Source organism: Oryza brachyantha, chromosome 11 (genome assembly GCF_000231095.2).
Source record: "Oryza brachyantha chromosome 11, ObraRS2, whole genome shotgun sequence".
Classification (NCBI taxonomy): Eukaryota; Viridiplantae; Streptophyta; class Magnoliopsida; order Poales; family Poaceae; genus Oryza; species Oryza brachyantha.
Genome location: NC_023173.2, coordinates 4298214 through 4318345, shown reverse-complemented (window position 1 = coordinate 4318345; position 20132 = coordinate 4298214). Strand labels below are relative to the sequence as shown.

The 20132-nt window shown below is 40.3% G+C and overlaps 1 protein-coding gene across 2 annotated transcripts; it reads right to left on the bottom strand.

The window, feature by feature from the left end:
* Window positions 1-7786: 7786 nt before the first annotated feature.
* On the bottom strand, window positions 7787-17781 carry LOC107303414 (disease resistance protein RGA5-like). 2 transcript variants are annotated; one of them, XR_005812711.1, is made up of 10 exons: window positions 16890-17781; window positions 14260-16420; window positions 10857-11000; window positions 10430-10654; window positions 10011-10193; window positions 9712-9917; window positions 9442-9487; window positions 9240-9333; window positions 8899-8973; window positions 7787-8814 (listed from the first exon to the last, which is right to left on the bottom strand). XR_005812711.1 is itself a non-coding variant. In XM_015842285.2 (10 exons), the coding sequence occupies exons 1-10, from the start codon at window positions 17774-17776 to the stop codon at window positions 8776-8778; spliced, it is 4134 nt and encodes a 1377-aa protein (XP_015697771.1). In that variant the 5' UTR covers window positions 17777-17781; the 3' UTR covers window positions 7787-8775. The 2 variants fall into 2 exon arrangements, 1 of the variants encoding a protein (XP_015697771.1); XM_015842285.2 differs by having other exon boundaries at window positions 8899-9047.
* Window positions 17782-20132: the final 2351 nt, after the last annotated feature.

Below are 20132 nucleotides of genomic sequence, written 5' to 3'. Positions count from 1 at the left end.
TCGATTGCTTGCAGGAATAGGGTTGATCTACACCGACAAGATTAACAATCCTAGGAGAGGTGTATCGGTCGTTATGGTACAACATAACAACATCTATGGTTGTAATCGGATCGTCAAAGTTTCTCCTAAATTGTAGTTATCATAACTCACCAAAAGATCAGGCCAACCCCTAGTGCACATCAAGTGGTATCAAAGCTTTCGTTGCTCGGTGGGTTTTTATCTACCTATTACCAGAAAATAGCCAAGAAAAACAATTGCATCATTTACCTAGCCATACTTGTGCCATTGTGTTGTTTTTTTCAGCTTTTGCTTTGTTGAGTTTTTTGTTGCATCGTCAAGTCATGTTGCTGGGTCTTAGCGTTTAGTCCATTTAGAGTTTTGAGTTCTGTTCACGTTTAGTACCACATTTGTCGCTGCCACCGTGTCTCTATTGTCGTTGGGACCTATGAAAACAGAATAGGCTCGCTGTTACGATTCTATTTTTGTAGTTTTCAGAAGTTTTTGTCGTTCAGTCTTGGAGTTGTGCAATTGCATCTAGGGTCTTGGTCGTGTGGTTCCGCAGTTTCTATTGCGCGCGAGGAAGAAGATCTGCTGTGTGCGATGAAGGAGAAAGAAAGGATAACATATCGGTTTTTGGAGGAAATTTTGCAGATTACGATCAATCAATTGGTTTGTTTCCATCCACAGTGGAGTCAGTTTCTATCCCCACGTGATTCCCCTTTTACCGTCCTAGTTCGGTTGAGTCTGACTCCTTGTCTCTCTTTTCTCGGTTTAGATCTATATGGTGACTTCCCACATAGCTTTGGTAAAATTTTTATTTGTTGTCAGAATTGAGATCCAGGAAATAAGCTTCAGTCAAGGAGGGTCTATTGGTTTTGACCAGAGCCATGATTTCTTCAAATTTGTCAATATAGGAATCAACTGAACCAAATTGTTTCAGATTCCTGATAGTGTCTGTAATGTCATCATTGGACTTAACAGCAAACCATTGACACAGCATGGAGCAGAATTCCCTCTAGGACAGTGTGTCTGTACAGATATCTGAACTAGAAATCCACTGATCAGCACGCCCAGTAATGTAAACTTTTGCTATGAGTACTTTTCATGCTCAGGTGTCTTGGACAAAGCAAAGTACTTGTTAGCTTTTCTTATCCACTCTTGAGGGTGCTCCCCATCAAAAGTTGGGAAGTCCAGTTTTCTGTGGTGCTTGTTGTGTTGATCCCCTATATAGTCAACTTTTCTCCAACCAGTATCGATCGATGAACATATCCTTGCTTCCTATTCAGATTTTCCCCCAGATCTAAAACCAAACCGAGGATTAACCTTGCTCTAATACCAAACTGTTAGGACCCGAAGTAAAACAGCACAGAAAAAGGAAATACGAAAATGAAGAACAGCAAATATCTGATCTAAACTTAAATCAGCAGTGCACAAAGATGGAATTAACTGGGCAAAAGTAGCCGAAAATTACAGGAAAGATGTGCTGCCATGCGAGCATGAAGCTAGGATAAAGTTTAGGGTTTCATTTCATCGATCCCGATTCAGTTTTGGACGACGGCTTATAATGTTTCCGAGTGGATACCAGTTACCCATCGTCGCCCCAGAATTTTCAGTTGCGGGTTCGAAGCTTGGGGCCACTATTTTTTGCAGGATTTTTGCTGCATGCTCTGGGAGCCCGTAATGCATCCAGATGGAGAATCAATGCGCAGCATCCATCTCAGAGCAGGGTTAATAGTATAGCTCACTTGTTGGCTATAAGAGCATCTCCAAGAGATCTATTTTTGTCTAGCCAAATCCCAATATGGCTAACTAGCCATCAGAAAAATAGTCAAATAATTGCTTTCAACTCCAACAGCCTAGCTATTTAAACTCTCCAAATTGACTCAGCAGATCTGTGATAAATGACGTCGCTAAAAATAATAATCCATATTACCAATAATCTTCTCGCAAATGCCAGATAAGAAAAGCAAAACAAAAGTTTGAAAAGAAATTAACAGGCAAATCGAAGATGTTCCAGTAGATCAAACACTTGACTAGTTCAATATTCCAGTAGATCAAACTCATTAATTCTTACAATTTTTAGGTCGTTTAAGTCTTGACTAAAGCATTAGTGTCGACGATCGGTGTCTGCAATAAAACTATAGGGTGACTATCGGGCAAGGAACTCGATGGTTAGGATGAAGAAGTGGGCAATTTACCCAGGTTCAGGCTCTCGGCTGGCGAGATAATACCCTAATCCTGCTTGGCAATTATATTGGACATGTGATTCTGTGTCCCTCGTGGGGTACCCGTACCCCTTATATAGTGGGGGTAGGGTGTACATATATGACAGAGTCCTAATCTGATAAGACTAAGATCTATCCTAATTCGGTTATAACTCGGATCTAGGTATGTGCGGCATGCAATCCGACAGTTACCAAACTCCAATTGATGCCATATAGATATAATTTCCTTCCTGTTCGGTACCCTTACGACTGTATGTATACATGTAGCCTACGGATACCCCTAGTACAGGTATCTCACAATTAGAATTTGAACCAAATTCTCCTGATATTTTACATGGAAGGGGTGATAATTTCAAGTTTGTGGATAACCAAACGTAGCAGGAGAAAACAATTTTTTCAGTGGAAACCCATTTACTTATTAAGTAGTTGTGTGCATAACTGTTTTTCTTGTTGCGCTTCACGCATGTTGAGAGGTCGTCTAATGCCGCATTGTAGTGCTTGAATTTGAAGTTCAGAATTCCTACCACAAGGATATGCTATCCGAAACAAGAGTAGTAGGCAGCATGCTCTTGTAGTCTAGACATAAAGGTTGTCATCTGACATCTCATCATCGATCAGGTAGCATAGAAAGGTGTTCGCCAATCTCCTTCGATATAGAGAATGTCATCTGTCTCGTAGAGGACTCGGTCGATTCTTTCCGAATCAAGCATCCACACCGTAGGCTTAGCTTAACATTGATCATCCAAGTAAATCACTCAGATAATAGGCCAGAGGCTTACTATCTAGCCTAAATGTCGTAAATATCAGATAATAGGCCAGAGTAACCTCCCGATATCCGGTCAAATGTCCAGAGATTAGTATAATCAATGTTTCCAGAGATTAGGTATATTATATTTTAATCAGATAGTTCGCACATTAGCGCGTGTCCAACTTGATGACTTGAGATGGCAATGGCTGGAATGGGAACTGACAGATGAACCTTGGAAAAGAACACAAATACCATGCGATGAAATTGACAAGCAGCTCTTTCAGGCCTCAACCATAATCACCATAGGAGATGGAAAGAAAGCAAAATTTTAGCATGATCGTTGGATAGAGGGAGAATCCATCAAGCAGTTAGCGCCCAATTTATACAAACTTGCACACAGGAAAAATAGAAAAGTGCAGTAGGAGTTGACAGATAACAACTGGATGAAACACATGTTTCTTTAACTGAGATGGCCCTTGTTCTAATATGAAATAGCAGAGCTCCTGCCGCCTTCCTCGAGAAGAAAATATAGCTGTGTATTGACCCAAGCTCTTTTGACAGTACATTTCGCTAGCATCAGTTCACCACTTCTGGCCACCATAATTACTGACATCACAAAAGTAAAACAACTACTAACAACTATGCCTACATACCTACACAGGAGAAAACTCTTGAGGGGCAACCGCAGTTTCAGGAAGACCCAGTTATCAAGGTGGCGACCTTGCCTGACAAAAAACATTTGCACCTTAGTATATGAAGCAATGTATGCCAAGTGTATGAAGTTACATGATAGACGACGCAGTCACATTCTGGCTCACAGTCTGAGGGGCAGTGGCAATTGCAGTAGGACCAAAACGCTCCTATTTATGAAAAAAGCATCTCAGCCGACATGTTACACCAGCAAACGAAGATTTAGGTGGTACGCGGATAGGAAACTGGAAACATATGAAGGTAAGTGAAGTACATACCTTCAGATGGGTCAGCCTTTCATTCATCCACATCTTCCACTGAAACATATGAAATAAGCCGCTATGAGAAATGGGGCGGCATATGTAGGTTAGCTATATTAAAACATAAGTGCACTGAACGATATTCTTACGAATGCAAATCCTATCGAAGGTGCCTCCCTCACAGCCTCACTGTCCTCATAGGCCTCGCTGTCCTCATCTATAAATGATTACATAAAAGTTTGCAAATCTTAAGGGAGCATTCTTCCTTACCTCGAAATCAAGAAAAAACGGCTGAAGGAAAAGACCCATCTGTAGAATTTGTTGAAAAAGATGAGGTTGCTGAGCCCTCTACTACTGTTGGTGATCAACCTTCTGCTTCATCACTTCCAGCCAAGAGATTGCTCAAGTAACTCTTAACCCTTATATTACCATTTTCTAGTTTCTTATCCTAGAATCCAATTTTATTCTTTTACAATAATATGTTTAACTCCTTTACAGAGAACCCCATCTGGTTGAAGACCTGACTGATTCTTCTGGTGACGAATCTGATTCTCCAAAATTAATGTATTCGTCAGAGCAAGACGATGGACCAGTTAACCTTGGTATTCGTAAGAAGATCACATGGAAGAATAGGTCTGGCAATGAGGAATTTTTCCTGTTGGATAAGATATGGGAGAGAGATCAGCTGAAACATATCGTTAAATTTTTTGATAAAGCATATGACTGCATATTAGTGAGTTTTTGCAAAATCTTGATATCTTATTATTCCTTTTCTGTTCTTATCACTAAAATTATTGCATGTATTTTATCAGGAACTCTGGTATACATCTATAGATAAAGGAAAAGCCTTAGGAAAGTTGTCTCCCATACTAGAGAGTGTTGAGAAGATTGTAGAAGAGCTGGCTAACCTCAAGGCTGCTTCATCAGCCAAGATAAAAGACATGACCAAGGCGAACGAGAATCTGCACACTGAGAAACTTGATCTAGCTACAACATTAGAAGGTAAATCTTCTTGCTATGGCTTGATAATCTTTTCTTACTCAAGATCCTGATTCATCTTGTATTGCTTGCAGTTGTTTATTCCAAGGTTAATGAGCTCACCAAGGAGAACAAGAAATCCAAAGAAGCCATGGAAGCAGTTGTTGAGAAAAACAAAGTTCTTAAGAAGGAATTTGAAGGTAAGCAATCTTTCTGTCTTCTTCTATCACTCTTTCCAATCCTTTGATCTTATTTTGTTGAACTATTTGAGTTCTTTCTTATAGACTATAAGGCTCTGACGGAACGCAAGATTCTGGCCGTAAAGGACACCGTTAAAAGGATGTGCGACGAGCGCAGGTCTGTAATAAATGATGTTACTCCTTTGCTAGATCTCCTTTACCCAGATACTAAGGGTGAGAATGCCAAGGACCACAAGAAAGTGGCCGAGCTTCTGAAGGACTCGGCAGAAAAGACCAAGAACTGGTGATTGCAAATGCCACACGTCGTCTTTCCAACAAAGTGCGACCAACTGTGGCGCAGATTGTTAAAGATACCGTTGACTTTGATCTGAAATAGAGAAAGAAGAAATCTTTAGTAGTATTTGAACTTGTTTGAATGATGATTGTCAAGTTTTATGTGTATAATTTATCTCAACGGTTATTTTAACGGAATCCACTGTATTGACGCCGTTAATATTTGGAAAAATCCTTTAACCGCCATAGCGCCATCCCAAGAATGCGGGCCTGACCAAGGTAACTTTCCCCTCGGGCGTACTGTGTACATATTACAATCGAGTAGTATCATCATCCATAGAAACATGAGAGTAGCTACTTAACCTTTGACCGCCGCAGAAACCATCTTCCTGCCACAGTCTTCGAGAGCGCGCGCGCAGTCTTCGAGGAAGCAAAGTGAAGCGAAGCGACCCGCATTCATTCTGAAACGACGCGACGTGGTGGAGAAGCCGCATTCATTCCTTATTTAACCACCGGCTCCGCCTTCTCAGTAGTTGCTCACCGGTCGCCGTGGAGCCACTCGTTCGCTAGAGTTGGACGACGACAAGATGATGCCGCGCTCGCCTGTTGGTGGTCGCTCACTCGTCGCGCAGCCACGCTCCCTGGTAGGCTACGACGACGAGATGGTGTTGCGCTCGCCCGCTCGCTCGCTGGAGTTGGACGACTCCGGGTCCGACTACTCGACGGATTCGGAAGATGATCGGCACCGCGGCTACCGCCGGCCGGTCCCCGGGGGCGGTGCTCTGCGCGTCATCTATGACGGCTACTACAGATGCCTGGTCTGCCCCGGCAAGATGGCGTCCCGGTGGAAGTTCTTGGAGGGTATCAAGAACCATACCGTGGGGATGGCAAACTCCATGAGACCAGAAGAGGTGGCAGCGCCACCGCGTCCTAGCCCGGAATGAGAGTTGGATGCCACTGCGTCCTCGAGCCTGAGTGCACCACGTCCACTACGTCTGTGTCTATTTAAATGTATGAACTTTGCTGATCGTCTGTCTTTGTTGAAATGTTGTATGAACTTCGTGTCTGTTTAAATCGCTGATCGTCTGACGATCGTCTGTGTCTGTTTAAATGTATGAACTTTGCTGATCGTATATGCTTTGTGTCTATGGAGCTACCTGTCTATATCTAGTTGTTGTTTTACCTACCTTAATGTTTTAGACTAGCATTGTGGTGTCAAATGTGAGGAGATTTTGAAGATTATTAATTAGTCTCAGAAGTATGTTTTGCCTGTCATTATCTCTATCGAGTAATTATGCTATCATTGCCAATTAGTTAGGCTCCAAAATATGTTTTGCCTAATGGGCCCAAATCCAACCGTGGAAGACAAAACACCTTTGTTATCGCAACACTTAATGAACCCAAATCCTACAAAACCAAATCCATCGTGTGTAGTTTATCTGATTCATCTAAGAGTTGCATGTAGAGTAAGGGGTACTTATCCCTCTTATCCCACTTGTTTCCTTAATTTTGAGAGATCTAAGTAGTTCATGAAGTACTTTACCCGTCATCAACCTCTCCATGCAATTGTTTCCATTCACCTAAATGGGCCACACAGCCCAACAAACAGGCCATATGGCTCCAATCCTCCGGCTCGCACTCATCAACTAGTTTCCTTACCCGTTGACTACTTAGATCGCTCAAAAATTAAGGAAACTAGTAGGGTAAGAGGGAAAATTACTCCATAAGAAGAAAAGTACTACATGTAACTCTTGGATGAGTCGTAGGATAAGAAGGAAAGTACTACATGTAACTCTTAGATGAGTCATGGGGTAAGAAAAGTACTACATGTAACTCTTAGATGAGTCGGACAAACTACACACGATGAATCTGGCTTGTTAGTGCCCTGACCGACTACTTTTATGGTGTCAAGGACTAGATCTCTTAAAAGTAAGGAACTAGTGGTATAAAAGGGAAAGTACTCCGTCGAGTAGTTAAATCTCCCAAAAGTAACTTAACTTTTTAGAGAATGCAACCCTTTCCAGGCCAAGCTTCTACACCCTTTTGCCTAGCTCTCAACTTCCGAGTTATTCATTCAAACAGTGGACCAGGGGCTTTTATACACGCAGCTCAGGGGACTGCCGACTCCCCTTATACTTTTATACGCACAACTCAGGAGGCGGCCTTACCAGGGGCTTTTACCTCTTGATGTTAAGAATTTGTTGTAGATGATGACACCTTTCTATCAGTATAGCAGTGTAATCTAGTTGTATTCAAGGCATCGGCGTCGCTGGCAGTGATTGCATCAAAGTCTAAATTGTCCAAGAAAAAAATTCTATCAGTCATACAACATTGCTGTTAGTCAAACAATGTTGTTCTAAAAAAGAAAAAGAGATTTCAAAGACTCTTATAGGAAAGGACACCGGGCTCCAAACAAACATAGTTTTTTGGAATCTTTCAATGCTCCGAATCAAATGATCAAATAATAGCTTTCACCAGTCGATGGTAGCTACTGACTTCATGTCCAATACATATTTTAGATTCTTATTAGTAAGATAAAGAGAAGAGGTTGTAAAGGATGAAATGGTAAACAATATTGCTAGAAAAATCCTGAGTTCCATCATAAAGCCCTTATCCCCTTATCAACTAAACACACTGCTCTAAGGTCAGCAACATTAATATTCTCCTTATTACTATTCTTCGGAATGTTTTCTGAGATAAAATTTTGAAGGTCCTCCAATTCAACATTTGGGCATTCAAGAAATTCCTTAGTCCCTTCAGTTCTAGCACGTGGAATGCCATGTATGATTTCCAACATATGTGGTGTTATTACATGTGGACTCTTGGGGTAAAGATTAAGTACAATGACATCTTCGTCATTGTGCTTCTCAACCTTGCAGTGCATAAGAATCCATACGACCAAACTTCTTTAACACAGGGTGTCCAAGGTGAGTGTAAGAGAATGGCCAAACCCAAGCTTTTTTTAGCAAGGTGAGTGTAAGGTCGCAGGCGGAACGCGGAGAGGCGGCGTCGGTTGCGGGCGGTGCAGTGGAGGGGTGGCGGTGACACATACGAGGGCGAGGGCGAGGGCGAGGGCGAGGGGTGATGGCGAAGCGGCGTCTGCGGGTGAGTGAGGGCGAGGCAAATGATCCGTTGGATTTGAGGATCAAGATGGTCCGTTGGATTTGAGGATGCAGAAGTGAGGAGTGAGGATCTCACTTGATGCACTATAGGGTAGAAATGACTCATCTTCAATCTGGATATCAGAAAGTGTCTTCACAGCAATGATGCCATTGTTCCATGTGTTTAGCAGCAAGAACCAATTAGCTCCACAATATTCTTGTGTTCCAACTCCAGTAGATTGTTAATCTCATTCTGAAAACTGTCTGCCATGAACTTCCTGGTATTCTCTCAAGCTTTCTTCACAAGAACCATCTTCCCATGTTGCCATACAGCGCATCCTGTTTACCATATATAAAGATGGATTTGTCAATTAATTATGGTGGAGTGGAGAAAGGTTCAGAAGAAAATATGTAGAGTCGTACCCTATAAGCCGCTCCAAATCTATCCTGCTCAATCTCTTGTTCGCTTGAGAGGTCATCTGTGATGCCTTGCGATAACTGTAATGTAGATTCACTTGTAAGTTGTGACTTAGCCTCCGCTTCATTTTGTCTGCTGAATTCAGTATGCATTTCTGATTGACAAACCAAAAATAATCAGAGTGGAAGTAACACACATCTATGACAAAATGAACACCAAAAGAATGAATGGCCTATGAGAACTAACTGTCTGTCTCTGTCATCCATTGGCATCATAAAAGAATGGCCATAACACACGTCTATGACAAAATAAACGCCAAATGAAAAGACAAGTTACTTGTTCTTACCTGAACTGAAGATGGCAAACGGAGATCCAGCGTTTTTGAAGTATGAAGCAAGATCTATATCCATGTCACTATAAATGCTCAGGAATGGATGATTCTAAGTATCAAAGACAGCATAGAGGGAAGAAGCAACAAGATTAGTGAGAAAGCCTTGCAAATGTTTCTGTAAAATGAACAAGAAGTGCGGTGCAGAACTTTAACTTACCAACAACAGTTCTACAGATGACCTATCTGAAGCATTCTTTAGCATGCTGAAAATCCAGAGAACAAAAGAAATGAATATTAGCGCCATATTCGTTTCTCTCTCTATAAAACTTACTAGGTGTTAGCCTTTGAAACATTGTCAAGTCCATAGGACACATGCTGCACAATATTAGAGGTACATTATTGTAACCGAAATGTTAAAATATATTACTGCAAATGTAACTTCCGTTGGAAAAAGACATCAGAGAAATCATCAAAGAAGCAGAGTTACCATGCAGAGACAAACGAACAGAATTCCTCTGAAAACCGGTCTGATGGAGCAGAAGGTGGTGGTTGGTCGACAATAGCTTCAAGAAGTTCATAAAAGCTTTCTTGGGGAAGATATGCGTTATTACCAGTGGCACATTCGAGCATAACAAGGCCCAAGCTCCAGATATCGCTCTTATAATCATGTTGCTGCCCCATGATTCTTTCTGGCTGTCAAGAATAGAAATTTCTTTTCGTTAAAAATGGATGGCATTTCATACCAAACTCAGTGACACATTTAATAATATAAAAATTTTGACCCACCGCCATGTAATTATATGTTCCAGTAAATGTATTTTGTTTTGCACCCGAACTAGCAGTGATGGCACTAACACCAAAATCGGATATTTTTACTTCACCCCAGTGATTTATTAATATATTTGATGGCTTTAGATCTCTGTGTATGATATGCTTCTCATGATGCAAGTACACCAGTCCTTTTAAGACCTGCACAAGAAGGATAGTTCTTTCCATTATAAGGTAAAGTAACATTCTCGAAGCAAATTACTAGCTCCGTTTTATATTGTAAGACTTTCTAACCTTATCTTAATTCATCAATTGATAAATGTATATATAATTATATATATATATTTAGATTTATTAGCATCTATATAAATCTAGACAAGGCTAAAAAGTCTTACATTATGAAACAGAAGGAGCAGCTTCTGCTACACGTAACTTACCTGCTCGCAGATTGCAGCAAGGTAGGGCTCTGGAATTGTTTTAACTGTCTTCAGTAAATCCGAGAGAGATCCACAGTCCATGTACTCCAAAACAATTGAAACAGTACCATCGACATAAAAACACTGACAACACGTAACAACATATTGGCACTGTGTTGACAAGCTAATTTTCAATTCCTGGGCAATCTGTCTGCGTATGCTCTCCTGGATATTTACTTGTAGATCCTATAAACACAACAATACAGCAATGCAGCTAAAGATCCTTTGCAGGTGTTAGGCAAAACACCACGTAAAAAGAATATGGAATTACAGGAAGTTACACTACACCTATTAGGAACATTAATTAAAGACATTATAGCTAAAACTATAAGAGGGAACTGGAATAAATCATTAAAAAAAGAGCAAAGAATGCACTTTCATATAGTACCTTCTTAGCAAAAAATTGGCCAGTCCATTTGTGGCGAATCAACTGTACCACTCCACTACTAGCTTTTCCGATCACTTGGATTACCTCTAGGTCATCTAAACTCAACTCATTATGATCCAATGGCTCCATATGCTTTGCCTGCAACTGTTTTAGCATACCAATAGAAAGAACATGAGAGGGCTCAAAAAAGAACTCTTAATTAATTAATAACACTGTTGAGAACCTACTTAATTACAAACTTGCTAAATAAGTGTGGCTGTGGCGGCCAGGGGAACACACCAATTCCCAAATCCCTAAATCGAACTTTACTAGAAATGCTATTAGCGTATAATTAATTAAGTATTAGCTCTTGTAAATTTAAAAAATAGATTAATCTAATTTTTGACCAACTTTTATATAAAACTTTTTTGCAAAAAAACATGGTTTAACAGTTCAATAAGCGTGCAAATGAAATAAGAGGAAAACGTTAGCCCTTAGTGGCGTTTTGCGAACAAGGTCTAAGGTTGTGTTCATTTTCATTGGAACAGTGTAGATTATTTCTCGGTTTCACATGTACGCCTCCTGAACAGTTAAACGGTACGTTTTTCAAAAAAAATATATATAGTAAAGTTCATCATCTCACATATTTCTAAAATAGATTTTTAATTTTGTAGTAGTTAATTTCATCATTTACACCAATAAATAGCTATAAAAATCAGGTAATCTTTCACCTTTCATCCATAAAAAACACACCCTAAATGGATAGGGTCGTGGGTAAGTTGTTTTGCATATGTTTGATAGTTGGCTTTTGCATTTGTCTAAAGAATTCAGGTCTTTGGTCCTATAAGGAGTGGACGCTACTTGTCGATCATTATGTTTAATATAGGAATGATGCGGTTTTTGAAAACACATATATTTCTTCTCATATGCATGTAATCTTATTGATTACTCGCTGACTCCATTCTTAGGATATCCTTCAGAAGCTGAGTTCAAACGATTTTATTGTTGCGGCATGTCTGCGATTGGAGCGAGGAGCTAGTGAGTTTTTGCCCACGAGTGTGGATGGCAATCTAGTCTTCAGATCAATGGCCATTAATTCTCCCTGTGTCTTTGTTTTTTCATCTAAAACTATTTCTTGTATGTATTTTGGTTTTGTGCGTCTTAATTGTACAGAGACCGGGAGTATTCTTAGTACAGTTGCATCACCTTGATGTAACTGGCTAAGTTCAATACAACTTCCATTATCTAGGAAAGATTGGATTTGAAGATTGCCTCAATCGTTGTGCATACTAGTAGCTTTGCTAGTTTGTTGGCATTCAAGTAATTGTTGCGGGGATCAAGTAGAACATGAATACGGTGACTTAAGAATATATCTAGATTCTAAATGTTCAATGAGATATAGACAACCTTGACTTGAGGGGTGGGTGGGGATATTTATTCCACCACTTAAAATCCATCACTTCGGGGGCAAACATTCCTCAGATTGGAACATCCGATTGGGTCATCAGAACATCCGATCCAAGATGCCCCAATTATGTCAGTCTGAAGTTATTGGACATTCCGACAATAATATCGGAACTTCTAATATTTATCGAAACATAACACGAAGGTACTAGAACGGACTTCCAACAGTATTTCAAATGTTCTGTTGCTTTATCCAACAGAACCGAGTTCAACTTTTGATATTTACTGGGACAGAACGCTTCAGCAGCCGGATAGAACATTCGACCCACAACTAGATTGTCTGAAGATTTTTCACAACAGAGCATGAGTTCACCACATCGGACATTCCAACAGCACATCAGATATTTCAATTAGTTGACTATACCAGAATTTCAAGAATGTTTTCCAAGAAAAAACACTTTTTGAACACTGTATTTTCAACCCTAGGTTTCAAAGTGACATCCCTCTTTATAGTATGGCTTTCCTAGCACTTTACATACCAACACATCTTCCTCTATGTCGACAATCACATTAAATATTAAAGGGATCACTTGAGGCCCAACTTCAAAGGACCAAGTTTCTTACACAATACTCAAATACTCAAGAGATTGTCGCTAATCATCAAAACATATTAGGGGCCTAGATACACTTTTACACATCAGTTGCTATGAGTAAGTTTGGGATGAATCTTTCTACTTGGTTTGCAGGTGAGGATTTTTTTTTTAAAAGATCATATATGGCCATGGTACTTTTGCATGTCAGTGTCATTGTTAGTGTTTGAAACTTTTCATGTTTCTTAATGTTTTAGATGGAATGGATAATCCTTGCACGAAAGAGACAGAAACAAATTGGTTCGATGGTTAATATATGGCCATTGTACTTTTGCATGGAATGTTTTAGTGCCTCGGCCTAGCTAGAATGCTTCAGTGATTAGCCAAGAAACACAAACAAGAGCAGCCAAATTGGTTCGATGGTTAATATAACTCGAGTTGCCAATGTCGTGTGGGAAATAATTTATTAAACAAATATTTTTGGGGGTGTGGGGTGGGGGGAGGTTTACAACATTAGCACAGGTATATAATAGGTTTTAATGCATTGGTTCGAGGGACCCAAATGTTAGTTCAAATTAACTAGAGCTATTATTAGCGTTAACTTATAATGTACGGTTAAGATAACATGATCTACCTAATCAATGATCGGATTTTTCTGTTTAACGTAAGAGTAGTTTTATCATTCTTGAGTAGGTACTAAGAGGTAACATTATTTTCTATATAAAATTTTTGGTACATCTTGGTACCTTAGGATGTGTTTGGTTTTAGGGATGGAAGCCAACCCATTTTTGACCCTATTTGGTTGGTGGATAGATGGAATGGGTTGGACCCAGGAGAGGAATATTCCTTCTAGATATAGGTCCAACCCATTCCACCAAAATGGTGGGACGGATCCGTCCCAGGACGACCACGACGCACAGAGGGGTATTCATTTTATTTATTAAATTTATTTAAAATATATTACTTATATAAATATACATTCAATTACTTTTAGGTTATTCATATATTAATCCTAGTATTTAATATTTTATTTTAGATATAAAAGGTAACCTTTATCCCATCTCATCCCTTCAACCAAACAAAAAACAGGTTCAACCCAACTCATCTCATCTCTTCCACCAAACAAAAAAACAGGATCCAACCTATCCATCCAACCAAACAGAAAAATAGAACCAACCCATCCTATAATCTAGGGATGGAGCCAACAACAACCTATCTTGTCCACGAACCAAACACATCCTTAAATGCTAGAAGATACTAAATTTTACGTAGAAAATAATGATATCTCATGTTACCTCCTTAAGTATGAAAAAAAAATTCTCTTAACATAAATCATGAGAAGAAAGTGCGTAATTAATATAGGTAGGTATAGGTGTAGAGGTATAGACAAAGATAAAAATTGGTGGGCTATGATTTATTATGGCTCATACCTTCCTGGAGGTTCGATGGAGCACCGTAAAAGATCCCTCTGTCAAATCTTGTCCAGCTAATGACCTATGTTGCGCTCTTGACTGTTCCTTGCTTGATGGTTTATCAGTATCTTCTGCTGATCCTAGTTTGATATTCACATATTCTCCAGATGATGAGCCTTTTTCTTGACTCTTCTGCTGTTTCTCTGAAGGATGCCATTCTTGTTTACTCGGAGCCAACCATTGTACACTGAAGCTAGGACACCTATGGTGCTTGGTGATAGCTTTCTTGAACACTGACTCAACGGCCCTCCTATCAAATTCACCAACACTCGCGTCTGTCCCAATTCGTGCAGCGATATGCTGGAGGTTTGAAAGGTGCTCAATGCCAGCAAGCATATTGACATAACTCTCCTGCTCAGTGTTGAAACCTAGCTTGAGTCTCTGAAGATTGGGCATTGCTCCAGGCCTGAATTCCAGGCAGAGGGCACCACACTCGAATCTGAAATACGTGAGAACTGGTAATGCTCCTTCTCTGAAGATGATTTTCCCCTCTGGAACTGTCTGGACACGAAGTGAGAGAACTGTGAGGGAAGGCAATTCTGTAAGGCTATGAATGTCACTTGTCAGAAGTTCTCTAACAGCAACTTTCAAAATGCAGAGCTTTTGGAGCTGCCTAATCCACTTGGGAAGCCTGTGAAAGGTGAAGATTGATGGCAAAAGCTCAAGTCTCTGTAGAAACGTAGAAATGGAATCCATGGCCTTTGAGATGCTAAAGAAGATGACCATGCCTGCAGCACTAGGTGATAGAGTGAGAGATCTAAGGTTGACAAGCTTGCTAAGAGAAGAAGCTAGAGCTGTCAGATCTTTCTTCAGATTCTTCTTAGATGACGTTGCGGAATAGATGAGATGAAGATCCTGCAGGTTTGTCAGATTGCCAAGGCTGCGTAAATTGTCTATACAGCTATTTCCATCGTAAAAAAATTGTAGTGTACGCAAAGATCTCATGGAACCAATCTCATCAGGTAGGTTTGCCCCATCTGGAAGACCGAGATGTAATAATCTGGGGGAATGAACAATCTTGAATGGCATAGCTGACACTCTTGCACTTACTTCAAGTGTTTCCAAGTACAGTAGTCCAGACATCTGAGCTGGTAATTCTACAAATATATCGGATGAAATTTTCAAGTATTTCAGGTGACATAATCTGCAAACTGATGTTAGGTTCAATCTCTGCCCATTATGGTTGCCCCAAAATTCAAGGCTTAGAACTCTCAGCAGCTTGAACTCCATAATGCAAGGCAAACACTTGAGGAGTCCAAAAAAGGCGAGTGACCGAACTTGTGAGAACATTATACCAACAGGTTTACTCGCATATTTGGCACTGCTAAAGTGAAGGGACAGTCGATGAACAATGGCACAAGGCCCTGTGGTGGCTTGAGAATAATCAATTGAAGTTATAAATCTCTCTTCTTTGGATTTGTGCATAACATAATCAAGTATGATATGGTGCACTGTACAGGAAAGCACCTCGCCATTCTTGTTAATCTGCATAGGTTGAACCATTCCCCTGTTTACAAGCTCATGAAAATAGCTATCTGCAACTTCCTTTATGTCTTTTGTTTCATTGTTATAGATAATAAAGCCTTCAGCTGTCCATTGATTCAGTAAATCAGCCTTCAGAATTGTTTGTCCTTCAGGATACATATTAAGATATAGCAGGCATGTCTTCAAATAATGAGGAAGACTCTGGTAACTAAGGTTCAGTATTTCTTTCAACCTGTCTTCTAAAGTAGGATTTGTACCCAGATTGGAACATAAACATTCCTGTACATGATCCCATAGCTCGGGATTGCCCGGTTGAGTTGCTAACAAACCAACTATAATGATGATTGCTAGTGACAAACCACCACATTTTTCTATGATTTTGTTTGAAAATTCCTTCAACTGGTCAGGACATTGATCTTCAGAGCCAAATACTCTATTGAAGAATAATTTTCGAGAGTCATGGCTGCCAAGAGGTTTCATCCTGATAATGTAATCAGACTGGCAGCATTCCATAGCTACATGCTCTATTTCTGTTGTTATTATTATTCGACTGAAACTAATAGCATCTGGAAAAGCATTACTGATAATATTCCATAATGTTGTATCCCATAAATCATCAATTACAATAAGGTACCTGAAAATTGTTTCATATATAATAACTTTTACGGTTCCATGCTAAAAGCAGTAGCAAACTAATTATAAAAGGGAAAACTGCAAAAGTAAATTGCAAAGTAAAGCAGATATCTGAATAATAGATTACAAAAAGTACCGTGCTATCTTAGTATTTTGATTTGTGTCATCAGCTACAGAGATGGAATATAATTAAGAGGCCGTATTTTGCTCTCCAACTGCTAAAGAACTAGATAATGTAACTTGGTTAAGTTGTACAGTATACTTTAGTCAGAGATTCTAGAAACTGCTTACTTTACTCTCACAAAAAAAAAAAATTTCAAGTTCAGTGGTTTGATTAACAAAATTTGCAGCTTGCTGGTGCTGGTGCTGTATAGATAGATACCACAATGTATTAAGCAAGCAGGTGCGTTAATAAATTCTCGACTGAATTATCTTACTCACGATTCTGTCAAAAAGCAAAAAGAAGTAACCTCTTATCTTGGAGGAGATACTCTCTGAGATTATCAATAAGGCTTTGCACCGTGTTGTTGTCAGTGCAGCAGGCAGCATCAGATGGCCGTCGACGGCGCTGAACTTGAGACAGGATGCCACCAAGAAGCTGCCTCGTGTCGGGCTTTCGCGATGCCCTCACGAAAGCCCGGCAGTCGAATTGCCACCTATGGTCACGGTACAGCTTCGTGGCAAGCGCCGTCTTGCCAATCCCTGGAGGTCCAACAATGGCGGCCACCTTCAGGTGCGGGCCCGGGCCCTCCTCGCCGGCGGTGAGCCATCTGCCGAGCTTCGTCACCGGCTCGTCGATGCCGACGACGACATCAGCAAGCCCATGGAGCGGCGGCGGAGCTTGCCGGCGCTCAGCGAGAAGAGCACGGCAGCGAGTGTGGGAGCCTGAGCTCGAGGGCAAGCCATCATCAAGCCGGTATCTTTCATGCCGCTCGATGGATTCACGCACCAGAGCCCTGAGCTCCGTGGTCATGGCGATCCATGTGCGCGGCTTCGGTTTCTTGGGCTGCCCAGAAATAATCTTCACACGGCCGACCTTGTGGCGGCCGTGCGATGGTCTGGATCTGGCCTTGTTCTTAGCACTTGAGAGCCTCAGCATCATGGAGTCGATGGAGTCCTCGATGTCGTAGGAGAGCTCACGCACCTCGTCCATCCAGCATCTTGCCCTGTGGCTTGGAGAATCGGCCATGGACTGCTCCTCGAGAGCTGCGAGGATTTCTTCCACATCTTCCTTGAGGAGCTCGACACGATCCCTGCGTGGTTTTGCCAACCGGAATTCGGCAGCAGTTAGGAGCAATTCGAGCTTCCTAAGAAGAGGGCCCGTGGTCCCTAGGGAAAAACTCGCTGGAGAGTTCATGGCTTTCTGGTATAAGGCAGTCTATCAGGGAACAGGAAGAGAGTTGTGCAAACTAGTTGGAAGAAGAGGATGGCTGTGGGTAACGACTGGGGGTGTTTAGCCGAGGCTAAAGTTTTTTAAGTCTACGCCACATTGAATGTTTGGACACTAATTTGAATATTAAACATAGACTAATAAAAAACTATTTTTATAAATTAGAGCTAATTCGCGAGATGAATTTTTTAAGCGTAATTAATCTATAATTAGCAAATATTTACTGTAGCATCACATAGGCTAATTATAGATTACTTATGCTTAATAGATTCGTCTCGTAAATTAGTCAAGGTTATGGAATGAGTTTTGTAATTAGTCTATGTTTAATACTTCAAATTAGTGTTCAAATATTCGATGTGACAGGGACTAAAAGTAAGTCCCTGTTTCCCAAACACCACATTAACATATAATACACCATCCATTTGTATGTGGTCTATACAATGCATCTATGACGTAACATATTGGCTGCATTCTTTTCTCAAGTGAAGATGAAGGATGAATGTTAACACAAAATCTGCACTGTGGTTATGTGATACAAAGTCACAAATGCCACGAAGGTCCACTTTAACTTATAGGTTCTAAATCTTTGAGCTTCGAGGCATGCTAGTTAATTTGATCTTACAATTGATAAGGAGAATACAAAGAATTAAATCCAACAGTGGATTGGCCCATGGGCCGATAGGACTCGCTGAGACCAACTGATTAGCCTATGAGCACTGAGTAAAACAATTAGCTATGTTATTGGTACAAATACAATGAATATGTGAACTAGCAAAGATCATCGGCTACAACCAACTAGGCAGACGATCAATCTGTGTGGGGATACCCGGTTTAAGTACGACATCCTGAGACCACCCACGATCGTCCAACATTTTGATCATGCACAGATTGATAACCAGAAATACTTCAGTTACAATATCAAGTTTTACATAAGATAATGTACCCTAAAGCATACTGAGATAACTTTTTAGAGGTTGATAAGCCAAACTTACATAACAGGCTAGCCTACAAAACAATGATGTATACACCAGAACCAACTAACACCACATGCAGGTCTCAGAGCAGGCCAACCTACAAGAACTCCCTGCCACACATACAAACTCTTCACCTTCCCACGCTTCTTCGGTAAAGAACTGCTCCTCTGAATCACAATTTATGTCAGAGATGAGTACAAACATACCTAGCAAACCATGAACCACAATTATAACACATGTAAGTAGTATAAGGATATATGTTTCATCAAGGGGGGCTCGTAATAAGCCTATCATAAATAATTTTACCCTACTTTAAACAATACTTTATTTACAAACATTATAACTCGATGTTTTAAAATGGTTGCAATATTAATCATCATCCTCATAGTATTTCAATCCACATTTTAATTCTAAAAGCTACTCATACCACGAGAAATAGGAATCACCGAACAATGTATCTCCACTAACCGGAAGCACAGTGTATTAGTACAACTCTGCTGCGTCTACCCAACTTTACCCATAAGATATCCTTAACTTGTACAGAGTCAAGTATAACATAACCATTCGTGAATCCCACTTACTGCTAGTTATTGCATAGTGGGGTATGGCCCATCGTAGCAGTCAAACTCTTGCTAGGCCCAGGTAAGGATATATATCATCATACTTTCATGAGACCCATTGTTGTTAAGACATGTCAACCTAGCTCCTTTGCCCCTTCCACACATGTCCACCCCAACATGCTCATAGAGCTAACCCCTACATGTCCACCCTATAGTCTTTCATATAGTGGGACCACATACTAGCCTAAGTCCGATTACTCGGTTGTATGGATGAGCACAAATTACACCACTTTTCATGGCATAAGGGAGTTGTCCTTATATCCAGGGGAGCAACCAAAGCTACTAGCACATGCACATGCATATCTCAAGCATAGTAATGCATGCCATCACGATCCAGAACAACCATCTTCGCCCGAAGTTTACTTTCACATCACTCTTGATGAACGATTCAATTGAAAACAATATTTCGTTATTTTCACATGCCCGATGACGCCATCATGTGATGATGGGCAAATAGATGTAAGAGTATAGAAATTTGGTGGTATTATCTATTACATTGTTATTCTGAAGTATGAAATTGTATATCTAGGTTACCAATGTGAATGGCATATGAATTCAAGGCATTGGCAGCAATAGAAATGCATGTACTAGGTAATAACTATTATAGAAAGATTATTTCAAAAGTACTAAATCATACGCCAATGTAATCTTTACAAATAAGTGATGCATGAAATACTAAGTGGTCCTCTGCTTAGATTATCAAATTGTTCAAAGGATGGTTTTGTGGCT